A 16,636-nucleotide genomic window follows, 5' to 3' on the forward strand; every position below is an offset into this window, starting at 1 on the left:
CGAAGTCAACATTCGACTCCTTACCCTTTTTTGCATACCGGAACCTCTGCCGGAAAGCTTCGGGCGACAATTTGTACTTCCGCAGTAGCGCTTCCTTCACATCACTGTAGCTCTCAAACGCCTCTTTCGATAAGCAAGTTATTACGTCTGATGCCTCCCCAGGAAGCAACGCTAACAGATTCTGTGCCCAAAGGGATCGCTCAATGCTATTTCGTTCACACACGTGCTCAAATTTCACGAGGTATTTGGCCATATCCTCTCCGACGACAAAGGGTGGAAGTTGATCGCGTATTCTGGGAACATTAGAAGTGAGACTAGGCGCCGGCGAGTTATTTCGGTTCTCCAACTCTTTCATTTTAAGCTCGTGCTCACGAATCTCTCTCCTTTCCTCCTTTTCCTCCTCGCGACGTTGCTGTTCTCTCCTTTCCTGCTCGCAACGTTCCTTCTCCCTTTCCTCCCTTTCCCGACGTTCATTGATATCCGCCCAGGCCTCTGCGGCTTCCTCAGCCGTTACGTCCCCAGTCCTCATGACCTCAAGGATCGCATTCTTTCTTTTGGTTGAGCCCAACTCAATGCCCAACTCCTCACAAATTTCGAGAAGTTCCTTCACCTTGTACTTCTCCATCGTTCACACTGTCCTCCTGCTGTTTGCCCTTTTTGAATATACCTGCCGTACGCTACTATAACACTACTAGTAATACATATGCAAGTATTTCACACACTGCCCTGTTTACCCCCTCAGCATCCCCTGGTTTTCAAAACACTCTTACTAGGCTTGAAACACACAAGGTTATCACAATGCAACACCAAATCCTTCCCTAAGCTACTATAACCTGTGTCAGAGAAAGTCTGGTGTTTGAGGTAAACTTCAGGCACTCACCGCGCCGAGGTAGCTGATGCCGGTCAATCCCGTAGCTGCCATCCAGTGTTACGAACTTGCGCCGCTGCACCACGAATACGGCTTTGTGGTCCCGTAGCGCTTCGTCACCCGTTTCGTGACAGAGCGTTGGTAGCGAAGACTCCGAGCCTGGCGTCGATGAGAATAACAAAAGGGACTTTATACATTATATACAGGTTATCATACAGGACATGAACGGGTCGGCACTGGGGCCGAGTGCTCACAACAAACGCGACTGTTCTCGCACGACGACGTCCGGCGAAAACGCGTTACACATCTCACCCCAGTCGGGAGCGACACTCTCTCCCGGTGGGGTCGGCAGATCCTGTTTTCGAGCGGCGTGTCGCTGCTTTTATAATCCCCGAGGCCCATTGTCACTCAAACGGCCCAATACAAAGTCAGCACACGACGGTCGTCCGAGGGGTCCAACCAGCGACCGCGCTGGCCACCCGGTTCAAAGTTCGCGCGCGCGGTGACCTCCAGGCAAGGGAGGTGCGGCGCCGGGCCGTCTGGCACACGCGGACACGTCTAAACACGCTGCTCGCCGAGGCTTCTCCCGCACGACGGCGCAGCATCTTGTCTTGTGAAGGGAGAATTATGGCGCTCGCAGGATAGATTCCGCATCTTGCAGATTCGGAATCCGGGCTTGTGGTAATGGCACAACAATATATATATATATATATATATATAATAACATACCAGATATTCATTGTCATTTGCCAGTCATTGCACCATTTGGATACCAGTGTTAGAGCGTCTCAGCTCGGGCCAACTCCAACACGGCCTATTCGCAACTCAAATCAACATTAGGGGGCGCTGCGAAGCCTGACCCGGTCTGGCTACACTGTGCAGTATGGCGGCTTTACGGAGGTCCCCGCGTACGCTTTCCTTGGTGAAAACTTTAAGTTTGTTGCACTGCGATGTTAATTCGCGCTGTTTTGTGGGGGGCGAACGGGTAGTGGACGCCGAGCACCTCATTTTAGTCGGTACCAGTGGTACAAAGAGTAATTAAGTAGAAGTGGTCACGCGTGTGTGCAAACCTCCGGCGTGACAGCGGACCCGCACGAGATTGTGGTGAGAATCGCCGACGCATTCCGGGACCCATCGATCGTGGAGGCAAAGTGTTCGTGCAATGCTGGATTGTCGCAAAAGTGCAAGCACATCTCGGCTGTTTCTCCTGGCACCTTATCCTGGAACATTTGGTGTGGTTGCCAGTCCCTTTAATGTTTCATCTCTACATTGCGTTTCAATGCTGTTCATATTGCAAAGATCGTGGTAAAGTGAAATGTTCATGTGCGTGCACCGTTGTAAGCAGAAGAGATCCCATTATGTGCCGAACTGCAACTTAGCTTCACCTTGTGCTGTGGCGCTTGGGGTTACCTATCACAATACATATCCTGCTTTTTTTCTTTTTTTGCCGACATGACTGTTCGTTTCCTATGGCTCATACGTTATTGTTTCACAATTTGTGCTCGAGCAACTGCGTGTGATATCAGTGGCGACTCAGGCAGAATTCATGAAACCAACTTTTGTTGTCTTTGTTAGTGCCCTTCTTAAAGGGGCCCTGAAACTGGCATGCCGCATAATATAGATACCACGACCACCACAAGCTCTGTTCGCAGGACGATCAGACAGCCGTGTGTATTTATTGGTCTCTGTAAGTGATGTAGCTCCAGGCGTCCATCTCGCGTTTAGAGAGCGCCACACATGCCTGAACCACAAGTAGCAATGTGTAAAAAAAAAAAACTTGACCAGGACCTTGCTACCTTGCCATGCACCGTGTAGCTTCCAGCACACTAGCTGAGGCGAAAGGAGAAAGCAATGCATCAGTGCAATAACTACTAATTCCGCTTACAGTTCAATGATTCGAAAAATTTTTGCAGCAGGCGGTGTTCTTTTGTAGTGAGGTAACTATGATCAGTCGGAAGTGTTTCAGTGCCCCTTTAAGTGTTTGTTAAGTGCTTTAAGTGCATGTTAAACTTTTATGCCACTTACTTTCCATTTATTGATATGTTGATAGTAAGGACAGCTCTATATGCTCTCTGGAGGTCAATAATTATCATTCACTGATGTTAAGTCTGCACAAGTGTCTCCCCATGTTGTATTACCAGTGGTTTAGTTATGCTTCCCAGGACAGCCATTTGCACTCTATTCAACAAACTGGGAAGAAGCATAAATTATGGTACATATACCAGCTGGGGTCATTTGAATCAAACCATTCTTTCAGAGTACTCAATTCTGGTGGCCAAACTTTTTAAATACTCATCGTATGCAGGTTTGACACTGTTCCATGTTACTTCTCATGTTCTGTTTGGCCAGATATACCCTCATATGCTAAAAAGTGCAACAAAAATGGGCTTGAGTAAAACGTATGAGCCAAGTACAGTGAACAAAATATTGAGTGCATGTGGTTTATTTTGTGAAAAAATACAAGTAAGGAAAGGGACAACAAACAGCCATTGAAGAATAACCACAACTCTATGCACACAGATCATAAGTGAACTGCAAATATCTCGGAATACCATAAGATGAAAACTTGCATCAGAATGCGTAGTATAAATCAGCATTTCAATGAAGAATACAAGTTGCAAAAGAATGTGCATTGCTAATTTACAAAAAGTGTGTTGAAGTTGAAGTCTGCAGGTTTGGCCAATGCAAACAAGTGCAGCATGTAGATCACATGGCAGCGACCGTGTCTGAAAAGTATGAAGTGGCTGAGTGGCATAAAAAATGCTGGATTTCCAAACAGAAGACCGCACTTACTCTCAAGGCCGCCACGTTTTGATGGAGCCAAGGTCACACGCACAAATGCCTCTGTGCAGTACAGGCTACTTGCAATATCGCCAGCCATGGCACGACTTCAGGTGAATCACCTAATGCCGAATATGCAAACGTGCCACTGGAATTCATCTTTTGGTGGCACAGCCACAGTTACTTTTAAAATTTCACACATCAACTGAGCAGTCTCTGCAATTATGTTGCTACATGTAGTTAGAGAACAGTTAAAAAGGTGACTCAAGAATGCAGTGGAAATATGCTTCAATTTCACCAATGTCAATGCAATTGTTTTTACACATAACTGGTGCCGCCCTGAAAGTGGATGAATTTTTGTGTAGCACGTCACACGAGCATTCAGAACATCGAATGATAGCAGGCCTGTGCATGTATTTACGTTGCTACTATTTATCGTGTTCACAAACTTCTGTGGAAAAGTACCCGATGTCACTTGGGCAGCCTTGCTTTCTGTAAGCCTTGTCCGTGAAGCCATTTCTAGTAGGAAATTTGCCACGTCTTTTTCTTCTCTTGAGTACTCTGCCATTAATGTCCGGAGGCCAGGTTGGCAAGCACATTCCTGTCACAAAACAAAAGCAAGAGTTGTAATGTCTGAAATATCTGACGCGAAATGCAGCTTCTTTTTGTCATTCCAATAATGCACGTCAATGTATTATATTCAATGTTGGAAGTAGGAAAGCCAGGCTTTTTGCATCAGTTAATTTGCACCCATCACACACCACAATCCTTTCACGAAGTTAATCCAGAAAACATGCTGCCGGCTAGGTAAAGACAGCTACCACATCACAAATATATAGAAAAAATAAATTGCCATATTTGCTATGTCCTTGTCCCTTATGGTGTTTGCAAGGCTTTGGTCCATGCTATTAGGGGATGGGAAATCGTCCTGCAATGTCAGATAGAGTTCAGTTCAAGAAACCAGTGGTTAAGCAATGTGTGCACAAGTTGCAATTAATGTGCACCCATCACACACCACAATGCTTTTACGATGTAAATCCAGAAAGCATGCCACCGTCTAGGTAAAGACAGCTACCACAACACATACATATACAAAAAGAAATTGCCAGGGAAAAAGGGCTATCTCGACGCCTTTATCTTGAGTCCCTCATGATACAGACTACGCCACACACTCTGAGCAGGAGCGATGGCAATCTGCCGTCAGTGTATGCGCGCTGCCTGCGTCACGTGTTCTAGACTATTTAAGCGAGCTGCTCGAGCACCTTTGTTTATTTTACCTGTGAACAAGGCTCCCGTGTGGGAGCCGAAACGTCTTCTTTTCTTTTAAATCTTTATTTGGTCGGCGAAGTGCCCCGGGTTTTTGTTTACCCTTTTAACCATGTTTCATCCCGACCAGACGGGCTTCCGTCAAACACTGAACTTCAAAAAGAAATTACCATATTTCCTTTGTCACTTATTTGGTCCATGCTGTTGCGGTCAGGGGATGGGAGATCGTCCTGCAATGTCAGAGTTTAATCCCAAGGAATTAGTGGTGAAGCAATGTGTGCACAAGTTGCAGGCAGCCAATTTACCATGGTGGTCGTGCTGACAGGTGCATGGGGCAACACCTTTGCTTCTAATGGGGAGGCAACAGTTTCTTTGCTTGATTCATTCTGTAATGCATTAAAAGGTGTTGACATCTATTGCATGCTTGTAGACATGGTGTATGTACCATAAGCATATAAGTGCTGCACATGTAGTCAAATTAACTTACTCTGGCTGACCGATACACACGTCGGCGAAGTCTTGCCAGTGAAAGCTCTTTCATATGAGCATCCTTGTTCTCATCATAACATGACGTCCTTGGCAGGTTTTCAGTTGGTACTGCATTTTTTTCAGCCGCTGTCTTTGACATGCTACATCTGAAAAAAATAAATGAATTGTTTATGCTTTATTGTGCCTCAATATGGGCTGCACCCAGAATTTTTTTATTTTTACCTCAGAAACAAGGCCACAATATTAATAAAAAAACATTTGCAAGGAAATGAAGCACGGTTTCAGTGTGCAAGGCTATGCAACGTTGTACACCGAATGTAGCATCTGCAAAACGTAGTTGAAAGCTGCTCATAACGCAAAGTACACAGGTGCAAACACCACCACATGACCGGAGTAGTTTTGCCACTGACTTGGGGATGATTTAATAACACAGATAAAGCTAGCTTAGGTACTAATACTGCACATACATATGCGACACGTCAGTAGACGGCGGACGCCGTAAATTTTCCTCGAAACTAGCAAACGCGTGTAAAATTGACATGTGGCTGTCGCCTAAGTGGCAAACTTCTGCAATGAACGTGATAGGCTCGCCGTCGGTGCGAAATACCAGTGTCATATGGCCACTTTTGAGCACGTCGGAGATTCTCAAGTGCAAGTGGCAAATTCGTAATCAGTCGCGCTGGGAAGTGCCCGCGTGCAGTGCGCCTGTGCTGCAAGTTCATCCGCACCACGCATGATATTTATTCCGCTTTAGCATGCCACATACGTGGCACGTTTACACGCAACACTTCCCGAACTTGCTAGTACATCATTCGTAAACATTTGAATCTCCGACGCCCGTATAAGTTGCGCGAGACGTGCTGGGCATCAAAAGCCTCCCGAGTTACAGCCGGGTTAGCCAACGAGCGCAGAGGTGACGTTGCTCGCAGAAACCGCTGTGAAGCGTCGAACATGAGCTCTAATTACAGCCAATGTGGTTAACGAGTGCAGAAGAGACGTTCCTCGGAGAAACCGCTGTGACAGGTCTCGAACCTGTACTCGAATTTCGCGTTGCGGCTAACATATGCAGCAAATAATGCATAGCCCAATCGCCAGTGCCCGCAATGCGAAACGTGTTTACATAAGGTGACAAAGCGACATGTATAATGGCCACGCACAATGGTCATGCATTAGGGTCGAGTTCACAAGTTCACAATAGTGTCTCACCTGGTAAGGAGAAAGTATCCCGTGCAAAATGCCGTGAGCAAACAGTCACTGTAAGCGTCACAGCGTTGCCGATGCGGAGGTTTGCGATCCACCTGGTTCTGCGGCTTCAGCCTTTCCACTCGGAGGGAAGTGCGTGAACGGAAATATCGCTGTCCTTCCATCTCGCTGGCACGCACCGAGGAACACAGCAGAACTGCTTGGCCGTTCGCTTTTTCTTTGCTAGCAGCTTCATTCTTCCGTCCGCGACAGCAGCCTCTACGGCACACACGGCGACTGGACCTCCGTATTTCGTTTCTCCCTACTGCCGCTAGGTGTCGCATGAATTGCTGGAGTTGCGAATTCAAATACATGTAAAACGCAAAAACGCTTTTTTAAAATAACCCCTGAACCGATTTTAATGAAATTTGTTGTATTTGAGAGAGAAAGTTAAGTTCTAGTGACTGTTTGTAGCAGAATTTCTATTGAGGGCTTTAATTTTATGAAAATGATATTCAAGCATTTAAAAGTTTGGAAAAAAATAGACGCACCAAGTTTATGAATTAATAGCTCTGCATTAAAAACAGATATCGCGGTTCTGTAAACGGTATCCATTAGATCATTCAATGCGGTCAAATTCGATATGTCAATTTATATCTTACGTGAATTTTTACGTTGTGTACAAGGGTTCCGCAAAACCTGTATTTCCATATTACTAAATTTTTAGAGTCATGTGTAACATATTAATTTTGTCCGCTTTAGATGTACTATTGAATGCGATTCACAGAATTGTGATATCATTTTTGCTTGCTGAGTTAGAGAGTTGTAAACTTGATAGTTTCGTTTTCTGAAAATTTCCGATTTTTGCCAATTTTTAATAATATATTGACAACCTAAACCAAAAATTCGAAACGAACAGGCACTAGATTTTCAGTTTTTCTTTTAAATGCAACAAACCTCGTCAAATTTTGTGCTGTGGTTGCGGAGAAAACCGAATTCTCCTTTTACATATATTTATAGATAGGAGCACCCGAGCTAAAGCGTCCTCTTAAGGCTGGATGGTTAATATGAGAACTGATTACTTGATACACAACACAATCGTCTGTGAAAAGCCAAACGTTAACAGGTATATTAGATGGCAGTTGATTAATGTGTATAAGAAATAAAATGTTCATCTATAGCCATTCATGGCCTCAAATAAAGTTTCCTGACGCCTTGTACAATATACATGGCTTTGCCGCTCAGTATTCTTTGATCATGTCACTATCGTGTCTGTAACCCATTCTGGTCCATTCTTTTTTCAAAATGAAACGACAATTATATATGTCGTGTACACCTTCAGGAAAAAAAAAGTCAGGAAAGACAAAGAAAAAATTTCCACGGAAATGTTTTGGCAATGAATCGAATGTTTCCCTCGCGAACTGCCAAAAAATAAATGTGTTGTAAGCAGCATGTCGTTCTTCCAACTTCTTAATTAGCAATCATAATGGTGTGCAGTGCCCAAAATCTTACTTGAAGACGATTTTTGAACCACCCAAGGCAGACGATGTTTACGCATTCAGGCACAGGGTTAAAAAAAAAAATCGAGTGCGGGGACACAACCTCAGCGGGTTGCGTCCACATTTCTTTGTGGATGCGACGCATGTGCATTTGTGAAATTTCAGGGAGATAAATTTATCCGCGACACGAAGCCAACAAATTATGTGATTAGGATTGCTGACATTCGCGTTTCTGAATACTGTTTTTTTTCTGCCTTTTTTCGTTATCGACTATTTCCTGCAATACAATAGTATGATTCCTATATAGAAGAATCATTAGACAAGAAAACGTTAACAGGCTTGCATGTATAACCTGAATGCTACTCAGTTAGCCATGACGAACGCAAGTCCGCTTGTCGCAACATTGGCTTCAGTGTCATTCTTTGTTCACTATTAATCAATGCTCAGTTATTGCAATTTGATTAATTTTAGTAACTTGCCGTCAATGGCGTAGCCAATAATTTATTTTTTCCTTTGGACAGGCAGCGTCCTGGTACGCAGCAACTTCGGAGCGGAGGTGGGACATGGCACGGGCCCGGAGTGCGTGTACGTACACCCCTCGCGCACCCCCCTTCCTCCTCCGGGTATACACCCCTGTTTGAAATTACTTTTGGAAATTAGTAACTGGTACTCATAACTTTTTAAATTTTTCTGCGGTAACTTGTACTCACTATGTAGGTTACATTTAAGTTATACTTGCACGATTGCAACAAATTGTCTGTGTTTCAGGTCATTTGCGCTTTCATGCATCTCAGTTTCCTATCATAGAAAACTTGTCAATACGCAAATGAAATTTGACGCCTACGCAAAACAGAAGAAAGCTGCGTACGCTATCCGAATTTAGATGGGCAACACTTTTTGAGGAAAACAATGCCATTTTGGTGATGCTCTTAATTTATAATATGTCATCTACAAATATGTAATTTGTAAGTAAATTGAAAATGATTCTTAAATAACAACATAGTTTATTTCTTTCGGTATGTAGTGCTGCTCAAGTACTTCCTAAAATAGAGTAATTCGTGCTGTACTCAGTTACTGTTTTTCCCGGTGCATCATCAGTAACTTAATTACTTTTATCTGGGTAACATGTATGTCGGCCATTTGGCCACTATACTCTAGACTAGACAAGCTGGATTCGTCGTTGATTGCACAACTTAAGTGTTCTGCACTGAAATCTCTACACATGTTTATTTCATTTCCTTAAACGCCTCACTTGGGATATGCTGCCGTCGCTGCGGGCAATCGGAGCCTATATAGTTCTCGTGAATAGAAGCTGGCGTCTCATGTTTTCAGTCTATCACTTTCGGTGTCGTTGTCGCTTTTGGTGAGGAGTTTGGTGACAAAGAATTGCTAGCAAACTGAAGGCGGGGTCATACATACAAAGGATGGGAAGGGGATAATTTGACGAAGCGATTGATTAGCTAATGTGTTGTTTCAGTGTGTGTTTGATGGCGCGCAAGAGTCATGCAATTGTGGCCAAAAATTAAGTGCCAGAAGAGCGATCACATTCGTTTTAAACAGGTTGCAGTTCTTTTCAGAAAGTGAAAATATATATGCGAGTGAGAAAGACAGGGAAAGAACAGGGTGTGTATATGCACAAGGTAAATTTTTGAAAACGTTTCTCGTTGGACAAGACTTTGTTTCGATAACGCAGCCGCAGAAGGCCACGAAGGCGTTGTTGCGATTCCTGAAGGCAGCCGAACTGAGCGACCGTCTGTGATACTGCGCTCAGAATTTTCGCCATGTCAGTGACATATATAAACACATTGCTTTCTCGCCTTCTCTCAATATCTCCCTCCACTTCACCCCATGCCGCCAGAGAAGTGTAGCCATCTGGGCTAAGTCCTGGCTAACCTCCCCGTCTTTCATTTATCCCCCCCCCCCTCTCTCTTGTTCAATATCTTGACATTCATGCGTTGTCACAGGTTCTAACTAAAGATTAAAATGAACATGGAAGTGTAAGGACTGAACTAAACATATGGGTGAGTAGGAACGAGGCAATGGGGCGATTCGCTGTCGTATATATACGAGTTCTGTTGAGGAACAACTCAATTAACCAGCCTACACTTCGACCGAAGGCTTGTCAGTAAAGCGGGCTGCATGTTCCAGAGAATTAAGGGAGGTGGGCTCACCCATTGTGAGCTATACTTCCTCAACGCTTCAAGTCAGTATAAGCGTAGCGCGGAAAGCAATCAGCGGCTGACAACGGAGAAGTCCGCCATCTGATTCTATTTTCTGAATGGATGATGTAATTAACCTGTAACCTTCACTTCACTCCTAGAAGCTGATGATACGGAGTCTCAACCAACCAACGATTCCCGCTTAAGGATCCGTATCGCACAATGAGTGAGCCCACCTCCCTTATTTGGAACACGCAGCCGGCCGCCCCCTCATTGGCTGACACAAGCCTTCGCTGAGCCTCTGATACGTTGTACTAAACTATGAAGCGCACAATGGGCGAGCCCACCTCCCCACTGTGGAACACACATCCAACCGGCTTCTGTTTGGCTTACACGAGCCCTAGCATTCGCTGTACTTCTCCCTAGCCTTCGCTGCACTGGAAGGACTTTGGTAGCAGCGCACAATTGGTAAGGCCACCTCCCATTTTTGGAACATGCACCGGCGCCGGATTGGCTGAAACGAGCTCCAGCTTTCGCGCTGCGTTGCAGGGAGTTGGTGGGACGCAGTATGATATATAGCGCACGATGGGCGAGCCCATTTTCTTTTGCACAATAGCTCCTGAGTGACTGACACGAGCCCTATAACCTTCGCTGCACTGCATTGGGTTAGGGAGACAGATTATAGTTGCGCACATTGGGCGAGCCCGCCTGCCTTCTCTGGAACACGCAGCGAGTAAAATGTATGCACATTGCGCTGAAATGTTATAGGTATTTCTCGGAACGAAACTTTAGCAAAGCTCACGTAAACGAAATAACAGCTTCACATAAACTGTAAATCAGTGTATCATATCTGCGTGCTTTATACACTCTAACGCAAAGAGACGCACAATTGTAATATATTTTGGTATCAACTATAGTCGGATACAACTTTAGAAAAAAAGGGGAGGCCCCGCCCAGATTACCGAAGCGGCGAAGTCACCGGCCGTCCGGCGCATGACGTCGGTCCAGAGTGCGCGCCCATTGGTGGATGCTCGTGTGCATCCGCCTCGGAGGAGTAAACGCCCCCTTTTTTCTAAAGTTGTATCCGACTATAGCGTTGTTAAAGTGCTTCAACTGTCTTGAAATTTATCAATTCGCGGCCTCTTATTCTTATTATTTTTTGTTTTTGCACTAATATTGCGGGGAAAAGTAAGTCAGAAATATGTTGCAATAAAAATATATGGTCAGACACAATGCAATGGTGCGTACTGGACCGATTCGCTGCAAAGAAATCACGGCTATATCGAAATCGATACGGTTGGTACTGCTCGCGTTCCGATGCATATTTGTGGCTCGCTGTATTGTGTTGCCTCATGTTTTCGTTTGTGCCCTTTTGGAACATATATCGTAGCTATGTACTGTGAGGTTGAAATGTGCTGCGAATTTGGAAATGAATTTGCGTCGTGTTCCCTGGCTCCAGTTGCTCGGATGAATGCCTTATACTTCTAGCGTTAGGAGCTCAAAATTGAAGCCGTGCGATTAACTGTAGCGACTGAGTGAACTTCACGCATCATCACGAGATGGGAGGCAGCGCGTCATGCATTCTTGTAAAAGGGTAAGAACAGTGCTCACCGGTGTTTCTGGACCTCGCATTTGACCCGAAATGATAGCCTCATCTGAACGTTCGCGAAAACTTCCTACGATTTCCGCAGCCACACCAGTTGTCGTAGTCGTCGTGAGGATGGAAATCTACTTTCAATTCGGGTCGTGTATGACGCACGCTGCCCTACTCTGCGCAAACGCCGTTCATTACAGAAAAGTTGCGGTGGGGTGTCACGGAAAATGCCAGTTGTGAAGAGGAGCAGAAAGGCAATTTGGCGAGAACTTGTCTCTGGCGCTGTGCCGCGCGGAAGCGGCGCGTCACCATAGAGGGTGAGACTTCACCACTCTGCTGGTGAACGAAGCCGCCCGCCACCGCAGAGGCGAAGCGAGAATTATGAAAAGAGTGTGCGCCTGGTCCGTCAATTACTCTCCATTATGCCGGCGGCGGCGCGCAATTAGTGCGCTCCCAGTGCCACCACAATGTATCACCACCTAAGTGGGTTTACAAGGCTCGCGGAGCGCGGGAGAGTTTATTTAAATTAAGCTCGCGCAGCAGAGCGCGGAGGAGGAGACGCGACGCAGTGGGGAAGGAGGAGGACGAGAGGGCGCGTTCTTGTTTATAGTGGAGAACGGCGCGCGGTCGGCGCTTCTTCTTTTGAGGCCGACAGGAGCGAAAGACGACCAAGTTCGAAGGGCCGGAAATCTTGCAGCGGGGAAAACTGCTCGGGCCGGTTATCTCTCGCGGTTGTATTTACAGATCAGGACCGCCGCGCGCCGGTCACGCGCTCCTGACGCGCGGCTGTCAGCGGAGGCGCCGCGCGGCACGACGATTGGCGCGCGTCGCGCGGAGGCGGGCACCCCACGTGCTTGCCGCGTCCCGCCCCGCGAGCTCGCAGTGGCCGCCAGGGGAGAAAGTGGCGCTGGCGACCGGTCATGTTTGTTGATAAGGGCAATCATACTGTGAGCCATATTTGGTGTTCCGATTTGCCGGTGGTCGTCGGGTTGAGCCCCGCCGGGAGGGTGTCACACCCTCCTCCCCATCGCGCTTCTCTGCTTGTGGATTGTTGCGCCGCTGCGCCACACCGCGGCCCACCGAGGAAACAGCGCGCTCTTTCGTCGACCGCCGAGGCGCCTGCTCGCCCGCTGCTGTCGCTGCTCGCCGCCATTGCTCGCAGCGTCGCGGCCTTGTGTTGTGTTTTGGGAGACTCCACACCTGGGTCGCGTTGTGAGTGACTCGCGAGAAAGCCGGATACCTTGGATCGTGCGGGATTTTGACTTCATGGCGGGCGCCTGAAGAGCACGGTGCGTCTTCCGCGCCGGCGTGGACAGCAGCCAGCTGAAGGCGGCGCCCCCCGACGGCCGTCTCTGGCGGCTGCATCGATCCGCAATGTTCCCCAATAGGCATCCGGTGAGTGGCCGCAAATTGCTCTTCTTAGCGGCGGCGCTCATTAAAAACGCCCTCCCCCCTCCGAGTCTTGCCCGCTCCCCCCTCTCGTGAAAGCCGCCGCCGGCCAAGCGAGCTGGCAGCTGTAATGCCCCAGCTTCCGCCGTCTTCAGCGCGCGGCTAACTTTACCCCGCTGCGGCGCCCTCGTCGTCAATCCGTAAATCGCAACCGAAAAAAAAAAAAGGTCACCACCACGCACTCAAAGCGTATGCTAACCTCGCGCAGGATTCAAACAACGATCGCCATCTCTTGCGGCGATATCTCTACGCCGAACGCATTGACTCAATCAATGAGCGCCAAATGGAACTTAGTGTGGTGAATCTGTATGTGCCGTGTAGCGGGACACTGCGTCATGTCTCAAAACGTATTTGTCTGAAAAGACGCGTTTTAGCACCTCGATTTTAGTGCCCGTTTGTGTTCCACTGCAACTACCGTACGGTTGCGGTGTTCTGACAAAATCTACTCAGCAAAATACAGATGGCCGAAGAAAGCCCCCTCAAACCAAGTTGGCTCGCTTTACAGCAAGTTCCACATGGAAGCTCGTAATTAAGTGCGCGCACACAGTTGGCCAAGCTTTTGACGACCAGGGCCGACTTCCTTGATCATCGTCGCTAGGCGCTGTGCTTGCGTGTTGCCGCATTTCAAATAACAGCGAGAGCGGCGGTTTGTTTATTGTTTTCTGGCGGGGGGTTCAGCGGGGCTGTCCACCGAGCCGCGCGCTGCTGCCTACCCCCGAGGCGGACATTAGTCACGCTCCGATGAGCCGCGCTGCCGTTGCCGCCGCCGCGTGCGGTGAGGCGGCAGCAGCCGACTCGCCCTGTCGGTTTCGAGCGTGGCGCCACCTCTCGCGCCCTTCCGTCACTGCTCGGTAGTGCTGGGGGGAACGCCTCGCCCAGGAAACCGAGTCGGCTCATGCACACCCCTCGGCGCCTCGATACTACATACTTGGCCGGTCGCAGTTTGTGTGCGGACTCGTTGGAAGCGGCGCATGGCGGATGTGCTCGCCTCCCCCCACACCCTCTTGCGTTCTCACCTTCGGTTTCTCTGGCACCGCTCGCCATCGCTGCTTGGGGCGAGTGCGCGCGGCTTGGCCTTTGCGTGTGTTGTAGCAGGTGCGCGATTGTTTGCATCGTGCTCGCTGAACGGTGCACACTCGTCATAATCGGCCAGCTAGTTACACTTTACCTCGACAGTCGGAGTCGTAGAAGTAACAAACTGCTAGGTATTGACTAATTTCTTTTTAACGTTTTTATTCTTCCCGCATATGTAGCTAGCAGCAATTAAGACACACATACAGAAAAGCTTGCGTGTGTTTTGTTTGGATTTCTGGAGCGACTCCATCTCTTTTGCCTTTGACAGCCGAAAACTCGCTTAGAGCGAATGAAGAACGCATGCCCTCGGAAATTTTATCGTCATTGGAGCAAATAAATTTCTGTCAGGACAAACGCGAAATTTGTTGTTATCGTCTTTGGTGCCATTCGATGTTAGACGCGAAACAACTGCAGCGCGTGCCACTCTTCAAGCCATACCCCTTCGAAGCTTCCCGATTCAAAAGCCGGCCGCTGTTTGTGACCAATTTGCGGGAACTGCGCGAGTCGTGCGAGTTTCTGGCAGTTGGCCACTCAGCTAGCAGGCGTACGTTGCATTATATCTATATGTGCGCCGGAGGTTTCCTGCTTCGAAAATTTCGACCCAGGCATGGTGGCGCTATTTGTAACGCGGTTCCGATGGGAGAGTTTCGAAGCGGGCGCTCTTAACTGAGATTAAAAAGCGGTCCTGCTGCGGCGTATGTGATCCCCACCACCTCCACCCCTTCGAGGGAGGCGTGCGCCGGCCGGCGCATGCAGAAAGTGCCGTGCCAAGGCGCGACTTGTGCGGAATGCAAATTTCCCTCCCGGGCACCGATCCGCGGCGGCGGCGAGCGTTCTTCATCTTGTCGCCAGCTCATTTCGAGCACAGCCGGGGCGAGAAGAACCGCAGTCTGCAGCGGTGCTGAATCGATTGGCTGCAGCCCTCCTCCTCTCCCCTCCACCTGCTTCCGCAGAGCGCGATCGACTATTTGCGTCTCCCGCCTGTTATTCTGCGGGCTCGCCTTTCTCTCTTTTGCATGCAGTCGTGCTGCGGTACGCACAGCAGCGGCGAAGGTATAACCCCGACGGCGGCGCGGTTCGATTGCGTGTCGCGCGGCAGATCGTGTTTTCCGTCGGAATGCGCGAGAATTCGAGAACGCGCGCGTGCCCAGATTTCTTTGAATGATTTAAAAGGCTCGATACCCACGGCCACTATTTCAGCTCGGACTTTCTCCAAGAACAAGGAGGTTTGTCTCTTGCTTCCTTCGCGCGATTATTCTTTCTTAATCGACTCTCGAACATTAAGGCGGCGGCACATAACTATACTCCCAGTTAGGCGGCCATTATACGACAGGTTGCGAAATAGCTGAAGACATTGCGCCAAGTGGTTCATGTCTGGACACCTCATCTGATTTTCATTCTTTCTTTCTTTTTTTTGAAAATGGGAATTAGAGGCTGGCCGTACTGTTGCTCTAGCGTTCACTAACCTTCCTATAATATTGCATCCTTGGTTTAAATGTTCCTTTTGCAGGTGGACATCGTATGCATGGCGTATACCCAGATAGGGGCACACTGGGCACTATTCCCCCCCCCCCCTTTTTTTTTTCTTTTCTGTGGCGGGACTGCGCACTCAGATGTTTGATTGCGAATTGCTCAGATCGTTATGGTAAAGTATTCGGGAGCTGGAGTGGATCCAAAATCGTATACGCTACGCCACTAAGACTACTTCAGTAATGAATTAGCTTTTTATCAGTGCAGCAATGTGGCATGAATGTCATGAAGGGCACGAATGTAAATACAGACATATATCAACGGTGGGATGTAGGTGTCAATGGAAAGTGCAGACCATAAACTTCCGTCATCGATGGTGATTCCCCGGAGTATAAAACATTCGTGTGTCGTTCGGTTCTTGTGGCTATATCATGCCAAGAGATTATGTCGCACCGTACTGTTGCGACAACGCAGCACCCAGAGCTTGCCTACCTGATACGCCACCCTGACATCCCGCTTCTTAGCCTCTCGCTCTAAGGGCGAAGAACAAGTCGAGAGTGTAACGTAAAAACACTCAACAAAGGCATTTTCGAACCCTTAAAATAAACAAGCAAGCGGCGCTGTCTCTGAGGACATGCAAAACTTGGTCGCGGTGTTATGAATTTGGACAACGCTAGGAGCGTTGCCACATATTTTCGAAATCTTATACGTACACGCTTCTCGCACATAACATGAGTACAACTAACAAATATGAACGTTGGGAAGCAGTTACAAGAATAGGTGGTGTTCAAATCAATCACCCCGT

General features: G+C 47.8%; 1 protein-coding gene and 1 long non-coding RNA gene across 18 annotated transcripts in view; one reads left to right on the forward strand and one right to left on the reverse strand.

The window, feature by feature from the left end:
* LOC135898527 (transducin-like enhancer protein 4) overlaps window positions 1–16,636 on the forward strand; it is a 103,422-nt gene that overhangs the window by 19,822 nt on the left and 66,964 nt on the right. For 6 of the 17 annotated variants that reach the window (XM_065427503.1, XM_065427508.1, XM_065427505.1 and 3 more), the window contains exon 2: window positions 8,607–8,708. The exons of 3 other annotated variants lie outside the window; for them this stretch is intronic. In XM_065427503.1, coding sequence (XP_065283575.1) covers window positions 8,607–8,708 — 102 coding nt within the window. Of the gene's footprint in view, window positions 1–8,606; window positions 8,709–12,788; window positions 13,234–16,636 lie in introns of those variants that run through there. 8 more of the 17 variants (XM_065427504.1, XM_065427507.1, XM_065427510.1 and 5 more) reach the window with 3 other exon arrangements.
* Window positions 4,014–5,565, reverse strand: LOC135898450 (uncharacterized). The gene is made up of 3 exons (XR_010563335.2): window positions 5,403–5,565; window positions 5,086–5,301; window positions 4,014–4,250 (listed from the first exon to the last, which is right to left on the reverse strand). It is a non-coding gene; the product is annotated as an uncharacterized lncRNA (long non-coding RNA).

Source organism: Dermacentor albipictus, chromosome 2 (genome assembly GCF_038994185.2).
Source record: "Dermacentor albipictus isolate Rhodes 1998 colony chromosome 2, USDA_Dalb.pri_finalv2, whole genome shotgun sequence".
NCBI classification, from domain to species: domain Eukaryota; kingdom Metazoa; phylum Arthropoda; class Arachnida; order Ixodida; family Ixodidae; genus Dermacentor; species Dermacentor albipictus.